The sequence below is a fragment of the Pistacia vera genome, unplaced genomic scaffold (genome assembly GCF_008641045.1).
Source record: "Pistacia vera cultivar Batoury unplaced genomic scaffold, PisVer_v2 Contig333, whole genome shotgun sequence".
Taxonomy (NCBI): Eukaryota; Viridiplantae; Streptophyta; class Magnoliopsida; order Sapindales; family Anacardiaceae; genus Pistacia; species Pistacia vera.
In genome coordinates, this window is record NW_022196150.1 from 632,550 (window position 1) to 642,214 (window position 9,665).

At 34.0% G+C, this 9,665-nt stretch overlaps 1 protein-coding gene across 2 annotated transcripts; it reads left to right on the forward strand.

Moving 5' to 3' along the window:
• Positions 1-4,004: 4,004 nt before the first annotated feature.
• LOC116137734 (zinc finger protein CONSTANS-LIKE 2) lies at positions 4,005-6,006 on the forward strand. 2 transcript variants are annotated; one of them, XM_031423430.1, is made up of 3 exons: positions 4,005-4,863; positions 5,132-5,518; positions 5,874-6,006. In XM_031423430.1, the coding sequence occupies exons 1-2, from the start codon at positions 4,075-4,077 to the stop codon at positions 5,486-5,488; spliced, it is 1,146 nt and encodes a 381-aa protein (XP_031279290.1). In that variant the 5' UTR covers positions 4,005-4,074; the 3' UTR covers positions 5,489-5,518; positions 5,874-6,006. The 2 variants fall into 2 exon arrangements, with proteins under 2 accessions (XP_031279290.1, XP_031279289.1); XM_031423429.1 differs by lacking the exon at positions 5,874-6,006 and having other exon boundaries at positions 5,132-5,696.
• Positions 6,007-9,665: the final 3,659 nt, after the last annotated feature.

Consider the following 9,665-nt stretch of genomic DNA (forward strand, 5'->3'; position numbering starts at 1 on the left):
TTTTTTTCAATCGAATCAAAGAAAAGAAAAGTTACCCATAAAGAAGTGAAAGGTTAGAGTATAGTTTTCAAGAGATATGAACTCTAGGATTTCATGTTTAATTATTTCTTAATTTCTTATTTACTCCCTCTGTTTCTCTTTGAAAGTCGTTTTAGCCTTTAAATTTGTTCCAAATAAATGTGTTTGGCCAAATGCAACACTCTCTCTTTTCTCGAAGTATACCCTGTCTCCTTCTCTCTCTCTCTCTCACCCCTCCTCTTCTCTCTCTCTCTCTCTCTCTCTTCTCTTTTCTTTAAAACCATTTATTTTCTATCAATCATCATTGTCATTTCCCACGCACTTTGAGCAAAGAAAAAATTTTACATTAAAAAATTAATTTATTAAAAAGCATGCAATAACTAAAACGACTTTTAAAGAGAAATGGAGAGAGTATTTTTTTGTAAATATTTGGTTGTTGATAATGTTTTGATTTGGAAAATCGATTTATTATAACCATTATTCGTTATTTTGATACCAAATATGTATAGAATTATTTTATAAAGATTTTTTTTTCTTTCTAAAGTAGTACCATTATTTAAAGAGACATATTGAGGTATTCTTGACCTTAACATCTAATTATATATATTTGTCAAGAAAATAATGAATAATAATTGTAATGATACAACTTCCAGATCAAAATATCATTAACGACCAAATATTTTGACAAAAAAAATAAATAAATTAAAGAATAAATTAACACCTTAGGCCATATTTGGTTTGTGGATTAGAAATGAATGGAATGAAAGTATTATGAATGGAAATTAATGAAATGAAAATATTATGAATGAATAGAACGGATTACCTTGATAAGTCCATTATTATTGGATGAAAATACCCTCATTTTTATTTGAAAAGCAATTTATTTTATAATAAGTATAAAATTTATTTTATTTAAATAAAAATATTTCAAAGTTTTAAAAATCTGAAATTTTTTCTTAATGTTAAATTGCAAAATTGAAATTCTCAAACCGGCTAATGTGATAAAATTCACAGATAAAGACTTTTTAACATGATAGGGCGTCAATGCCAACACATGGCAAACAAGGGCTAGCGATTTACAATTGGGCAAATTGAGATTGCATACCACTGGTGATATGATATCACCCGAGATAGCCGTCGATCGTAGCCATCACAAGTGACATCACCTCACAGTGGTATGCGGTTGCGATTGCCTAGATTGGTAGATCGCCAACCATGTTTTCCACACACAAGAGGCGACACTCTAACATGTTGAAAAGTGTCGTCCAGTGACGACAGCGTGGCCGGCAAAAATACTAACAATAACAACAATACTATACTGGTGTTAGAGATAAAACAGTGAATAACTTTAAATTTTAATTGTTAATATTTTAATAATTTAAATTTAAATAAATATATTAGGGGTAAAATGAGAAATCAAATTTAAAACAAGGATAAAGGGACATTTTAACATCTATTATAATATCCTTATAAATGGAATGCCAATATGAACTTTTTAAGGGATCATGATGAGTTCCAAATTTCTAATATGGAATGTCAACTTACGCGTAACTCAACTAATTCTTTTGAGATTTGGATTATTGGTTAGATAAAAGCTTTAATGAACACCTCTATTAGCAATCGAGATAAATCGAATTTAAAGCTTTTTAAGAATAAACCAAGAGTTCGTCCATTAAAATTTCTAACACGATAACTCATATATAAAAGACAGAGGAGAGCCTTAGGAAAAGAGGCTCAGAAAATTGGATTTGGGCTATAGATTGGTTTCTTGAAAGGCGACTGGGCTACAATTATTTGATCATCAGCTGTGTGATGCAGATGGTTCACATTTAAATGCCTTTTTCAGGATTGGGCAAAAAGTGTTAAAAGACTTTTGGCACTTGGGATCCTGGATGAGGCTCCATTATATTATAGCCACATATTTGCAAGAGCAGATAAGAAATGATCATTAATCATTAATCAACCAGTGGAAGTGATGGCGACCACCATCACCATGCATTGCATTCAACACAGGAACTACCGACAAAATAATACACCGTTATTCCTTATCCTCTTCTCTCCTTACTGGGTTGCCACATTTTGAATATACATTACACATGAGAAATTTCTAATTCACGTCACTTGGGATTCTTTGGAAACCTCCCTCCGCCTCCCCACTTCGACAATTATCCAACTGCATTAATATGCAAAAATAACTACCCTTAAGTGTATCGGTAAAAACTCTTAAATATTATTTGAGAAATCTTAAGTTCGAGTCTTTTATCAATTTCTTATAGGGTAATCATAAAGTTCTTTTTCTATTGATAATTTAAAATCAAGAGATTAATTGAAGTGCGTATAAGTTAGTCCAAACACCCCCTTAAAAAAAAAAATTTGTTTTGCAAAAAATCATAAACTGAATACTTATTAATTGTTGTATGCCAAACATTATATACACTTTGTTGGGGTTCATTAATTAGATATATATATATAAATATAATATATATTATATATATATTATATATATATATATAATATATATATATATATAAGTGGGTTAATCTCGTTTTTCTTTTTACCATACCGTTTACAATGAAACTTATCCATTTGTTTGAAGTATTAAAATCTTTATCATAACCTTTTTTTTTTTTTTAAATAATATTATAAGGGAGTGTTTCAGATTTTTAAGGGGTTTTTAATAATGATAAAAGATTTTTAATATTTGCTAAATAAAACTAATGAATTTAATACTAAACTATTTCATCAAAAAAGGTGAAATGATTTTTTTTTTTTTTTTTATAAGTGTTTTTCATATCTTGCTTTACTAGTAGTTTAGAAAGACAAAATAAAAATTTTATAATTTATTAGAAAATAAGTTTTTTGAGCTAATTTATGCATACCTCAATTAATTCTTTAGAACCTTAAAACTATCAATCGGATAAAAGTTCTAATGATTACTTTTATTAACAAATGATTAAGTTGATGAATTGTATCGCTATAAGACATTTTATTGTAATAATACAACATATAATAAATAATAATTTAGAATAAATATCTTTTTTTTGTTTTTATTATTAGTTGCTGGGGCTGGGCTGGCCCGCCTGGCCAAGAAGATGCTGATTGATGACTTTAACACCAATTGAGATTAGCACACAAGCTTGTGGAGGAGAAGATGCATCCTCATCTAGTCAATTCCTACGTGTTAATATTTTATTGGGTCAAAAAAATTCATTTTAACTTTTATGAAATATTTCCACGTCACCATTTCTCTCACAAATCTTACTCTCATATTTGTGGCACTCATCAACTCACGTCTTCTCCGATTCCAACCAAATTCTTTTTCAATAATTCCAATTAAATCCTATTTATAAAAACCATTTTATCAACTCTTTCTGCATTTTCTAATCTAAGAAAAGTAAAATAAAAAATATATATACAATTTATAAGAGAAACTCAATTTAAGGTCTTTTTTCAACTTAAACAAAGTATTAAAATTTCAAAAATATCTTTATTATGTTTTATAAATTTAATTTGATTTATTCATAAGATAAATTAAAACTAGAAAGTTGTTTTTATATTTTTTTAATTAAACAATTAATAATTTTTTTATACGCTCTACTTTAGTAAATTCCTCTATATACAGTAGCAATTCACTATAATATGGCCCACGAACAAGAAGCCTGACACAAGCCCACGTGTACCAGAAGAATTCCACGTGGACATTCAGAATCCGACCAGTCCACGTGGACGCAAAAGGAGCGAGTACAGGTACGCAAATGCCAGTCCTGAGACTACGCCAACCAAAGTAAAAAAACTTTCCCTAACACTAAAAAATATTCCAAAAGCCAAAGCATGTGGGCCCTCTCTAGAACATCAGCCAACCACAAGATAACGTAATACCTTTTTCAGACCAGTAACTTCCCGCCACGTGGGCGCCCCAGATTCTCTCCCTCCTCCTTACAGTTACACCCCCCTCACCTCTTCACTCCCCAAACCTCAAACTCAAACTCAAACTCCACACTCGAAGAAGAAGAAAGAAAGAAAAAAAAAAAAAATCAAAACTCTCACTCTAACGAAATGATGAAAGAAGAGAGTAACAACGACGGCGGTGGGAACAGCTGGGCACGTGTGTGCGACACGTGCAGGGCGGCGGCTTGCACGGTGTACTGCAAAGCGGACATGGCGTACTTGTGTGCCGGGTGCGACGCACGTGTTCATGCGGCAAACCGCGTGGCGTCGAGGCATGAGCGGGTGTTTGTATGCGAGGCTTGTGAGCAAGCCCCGGCTGCGTTTTTGTGCAAGGCCGATGCGGCGTCGCTTTGCACTGCGTGTGATGCTGATATCCACTCAGCCAACCCGCTGGCGCGCCGTCACCAGCGTGTCCCCATTCTCGCCATCTCGGGCTCAACCTACGGGCCGCGGGCGAACGGGCCCACCGAGCAAGAACGGCTTTTTGGGCAGGATGGAGATGAGGATGACGATGACGATGACGATGAGGAAGAGGCGGCTTCTTGGTTGCTATTAAACAATCCAGCAACTGCAAGAAATGGTGGAAATAATAACAACAACAACAACAACAACAATAATAATGGGTTCTTGTTTGTTGGAGAGGTTGATGAGTATTTGGATCTTGTGGACTACAATGGCGAAACTCAGTATGTTGATCAGTATAATAATAATAATCAGCAGCAACAACAACAACAGTATAGTTTTGCTCAGAAGGGTTATGTGGGAGATAGTGTTGTGCCTCATGTTCAGTGTGAAGTCAAGGATCAGCAACAACATCATAATAATGATTTTCAGCTGGGATTGGATTATGAATCTTCAAAAGCTACCTACAGTTACAACGGTTCAATTAGTCACAGTGTAAGATTTTCTTTGCATTCACATAATTTTCTCTGTTCAATTCTCAACTTTGACAAGATACAAACGTATTCAAAGATTATCAGGATATTTCTTTTCTGCACTTTAGTAGCAACTTTTGCCCTTTCCTTTGCCTTTTTCTCTCTAAAGGGTGGAATCAATTGACATAATATTCTACCCTCTTGTTTTACTTTCCCTTTTGCTTCATACCATATGTATCTGAGTTTAAGCTATGAATCTAATTATGTTTTGTGTGATTATGTAATTTTAGGTCTCAATTTCATCCACGGATCTTGGTGTTGTGCCAGAATCAACAAGTGATATTTCCATCTCACATTCAAGACCTCCAAAAGGGACTATTGATCTCTTCTCAGGGCCTCCGATTCAAATGCCGCCCCAACTTACTCCAATGGACAGGGAGGCCAGAGTGCTTAGATATAGAGAGAAGAAGAAGAGCAGGAAGTTTGAGAAGACAATCAGGTATGCCTCAAGGAAGGCCTATGCTGAAACTAGACCCCGAATCAAGGGTCGATTCGCCAAGAGGACAGATGTCGAAGTTGAAGTGGATCAGGTGTTCTCCACAACATTATTGACAGAAACTGGATATGGGCTTGTTCCTTCATTCTAAATCCAGATCTTGTACTACTTCTGATATATTGTAGGTTTATATATTAATCTAATTGCTATTCAAGTAATGAGATATATGTTCTATAGTTTCAATAGCTTTGTTAAACATTTCTTGTAGTCTTCTTATCTTGTCACCATACTACTACATTCTTGTAAAAATGCATGTATATTTTTAGTTTAATTTGGAATTATTTTCTTTTGCAATTACAGACTTTGACTTGCAATATCTTTTTGTTTTTTTTTTTTTTTTTTTTTTCATTTCTGAAACTACAAATGTTGTGTTAGATGGAAAAGGAATCAAGAAATCAGAAGATGTAACCATAAAAAGTGAATGGTCTATATGTTAGTGATTTTGACCATTGACGATATTTACTTTTTTGGGAGAGGAAAAAGGAAGAAATTTCAGCCACAAGGTGGAGAATGATAAGAGGATCCAATGTTACACAGTATCCATGAATCCAAAAGCTCAATAATTTGCTACTTCTAGGCTCTAGCATTGCCTTTAAGAGGGTGTTTGGTTGGAATGTTTATCAGATTAATTGGGTAATGTCATCTTATATTACTTATAGTTAACGGTATTTTCCCACTCGAACAAAAGCTTAATGACACTTTCCCACCCTTACATTTTTAAAATAGCATTTTAGTACCCAAAGCACAATTTTATTAGTAATTTTTATTGTAAGGAAGGGTAAGATGGTTAAAAATCCGTAATAAGTGAGGGCAGAATAGTCAACAACCATTTTGCATATGAAATCAAAACTTAAAATTCCAGAAGACAGTGAACGGCGGCGATTCAAGACTGACGAATGACTCGTAATCAAATATCGGTGTTTGAGGGGTTTTGAACAGGGAAGATTGGAGGTTGAAAGTGTGGTGGAAGATTGAATTTTGGTCGCAAGAATCAGGCGGAATCGGCACAAAAAAAGTGAAACCCTAGGTGGTGGGGAGCGAGAACGGCGTGTAATTGGCACTAGGAAGGTTAAGGGTTTTGGAGATGGGGGGTCGATGAGTTGATTGGTGGTCTCAAAAGGGATTTCTGACGTCATAATTTACCAGAAAAGGGAAAGAATCATGCAAACCAACAGTGTGTTGTTCTAGTCGATTTCGTTACCGAAAATCATTCCTGTCACCTCCAATTGACTCTTTGGATCTTCCTCTCCAAAGGCCCCAACGTGTCACCACAAATCATCCTTGTCTTGCGCGCATGCTTGGCTGGAGAGGCTATTGAGGAATTTCCTCAAACAGCTGGTGGGCTTGAAATGGGGAGGCAGTTGTGGGCAGGTGGGGGCAAACCGGTGGCCAAATAATACACAACAACCACAATTAAGCAACCAAGTGTAGGTTGGAGGCACAAGAGGGTAGAAAAAATGGTGAAAAATGGTGGAAAAGGGGCGCAAAAGCAGTTGTAGCACGATGCAGAGAGTGGGTTGAGGGCGGCAAACAGTGAGTGAGGTCAGCCGATATGAGGGTTGGTTTTGTAGTAGGGATGAAGTGGGTTTGAGTGGTGGCTTCGGGGTATATTTTTAGTTAGAAAAACAGTTGGAAATTGGCTGCAAAGGAGGGAGAAAGCGCAAACCACAAAGAGGCTATTTTTCAGTGAATAGAGGGCGTAGAGGGGTTTTTTTTTGTTTTTTTTTTTCTTAAATGACTGTATTTCCCACCTAAACCAATGAGAAACATAATATTTGAGTAGTAAATGTGTATTTTAAAAGTCTGAGGGTGGGAAAGTGTCACTAAGCTTTTTTTTGGGTGGGAAAAATTCGTTAACTCCTACTTGTATAGTAAAACCTCTTTATAGTTATAATGGTAGGATCAAACATATTTATTACTATAAGGAGGTTAAAACTTAATAAAGACGTAGTTACAAAAATTATTGTTTCGATTTCTTATTTTATAATTCACATTTTAGTAATGTGTATTAGGATTTCAATTCATTGTTTTAGTAATCATTGCTACAATTAGACAAAAAGATAAAAGAAATAATCATGAGGATGATAGTATGGATATGCAAAAGGTTTCGTGCTAAGAAGCTTTAAATATGCTTGAGAAGTTAGAAATATTTTGGCTTCAACAAGAAGGTGTCCATGCTAGCGAATTATACATACCCGCAAGTTAAAATATATGGTAACAACTCTTAAATCATTGTCCCAAACAAGTTTAGATAAATATTTTATTTCATCTTAAACCTTTAATGTAACATAACATATATATTTTTGCAATATACATATAATTATTACTATATAGAGATAATTTTCTTAAGACGAGAATTAGAAAAATTATAACTTATTACAATGTATAGTTTATTCTTATTTATAACCATCCCAAGTTGGGACTAGAATTTTTATGATTATATAAAGGTTATTCCTATATAGAGTATCAGTATAGATATGTTTTACTGTATTACCATGTTTGGTTATAAAGTAATATAATATTTCGGTAATCTTCCAAAACCAATAGTAATTACTGTTGGTTATATAGGTTGTAATCTGAATACCACTATTTTCTTAGGTAATTTAAAATTACTTGGTAATCTTAATTTTGTTATAATTTTACCCCTAAGGGTGTGTTTGGTAGGAGGAATATTTTATTACTAAAAAGATATGATTACTAGTGAGATAAATTACCTTGAAGATTATGAGAGAATATTATATCAATATGTTTGGTTAAATTGGTGGGTTTAGATAATTAAAATGTTTGGTTGGGAAGAATAAAATATTATCAATAGAGGCTTTTACTGAATTACCCTTCCTTTTTAATATTAATATTATTATTATTATTATTATTATTATTATTATTATTATTATTATAGATTACTTTTAACCCCCTACATTTGAGAATTTAGCTAAAACACCCCAAAAACAAAAGTTTAAATTTTAACAAAACACTCCTAGCCACTACAGACGACTACCGGCCACCACCGCCAGATTTGGCCGTTTTCGACCTTCGATTTGGCTAAAAATAGCCATATCGACACACAGTCAGCCAAATCAGACCGGTCGTGCGTTATTCCAGCGGCGACCAATGGTCATTTGTAGTGGCTAACTAATTTTGGGTGGTATTCATATAAATAGTGAAGGGTTTATGTCCAAAAAAATAATTTATGAGGTTATAGAAGTCATTTTGCATAGTTGGGCTAATTGTTATTTGGTAGACATATGTGAGCATTTGTGTCCGAAATGTTTTTTAATTAAGGATAAAATTGGTATGAATAGTAGATTACCCCGGTAATCTTTTAATAACACCCTCTGAGACGGTAATCTGATTCCTATATCACCTAGAGTAAACACTATTGGCTTTGCAATATTACTGAAATTTTTTATTATTTGATAACCAAATATGGGAATGTCTGGAATAAAATATAGATTATCCGAGTTATTTTCCTATAGCCCTAACCAAATGCACCCTAACTATTAAAATTTTTGGACAATAATACCCTAAAAATATGCATGAACTATTTTATCCTTATATATAAAATTTTTAGGATATAAATACCCTTGAACTTGAAAGCAATTACCTAAGACTGGTGGTCGGATCTAGTCACCATCGCCGGTAGTCGAAATGACGCACGACTGACCAGATCTAGCCGTTTCCTTTTTTAATTCTTTTACCTTAGTCATTTCTTCACAAATATCTTGCTGAAGATTCCTTCTACACATTACTCATAGGATGTCCAAATATGCTAAAGAGAAAGGAAACATGAGCGACACTTTTAATGACGATTTCATGGATGACATAAAAATAGAAGCATCAGATTCCAAAAGTGAGACTATAATTCCCCAATAATACCACATGTAGATAGAAACTATCAGTACAAGTAACTGCTTCAATGATCCATGATAGAATAAGCAACAGATAGAGAAGGATTGTATCATTTTTGTTGGAGTTTTTGACTACTTCAACATTATTGGGTTATGCAGATGCATTCGGGGGTCTTACTGATCGGTCAGCGGGCAGATGCCCCTCTCTCCGATGAGAAAGTACATTGAGGAGGTGTTGCAAATTGTGGTTACGACAGAGAAAGTACATTGAGGAGGTGTTGAAGAAATTCAACATGGCAGATTGCAAACCTGTGAAGACTCCTATGACTTTGGGAGTGAAATTGTCTACTGATCAATGCCCTAAGGTTGAGGAAGATGCTGAAGAAATGAGACATGTGCCATATGCTAGTGTTGTAGGTA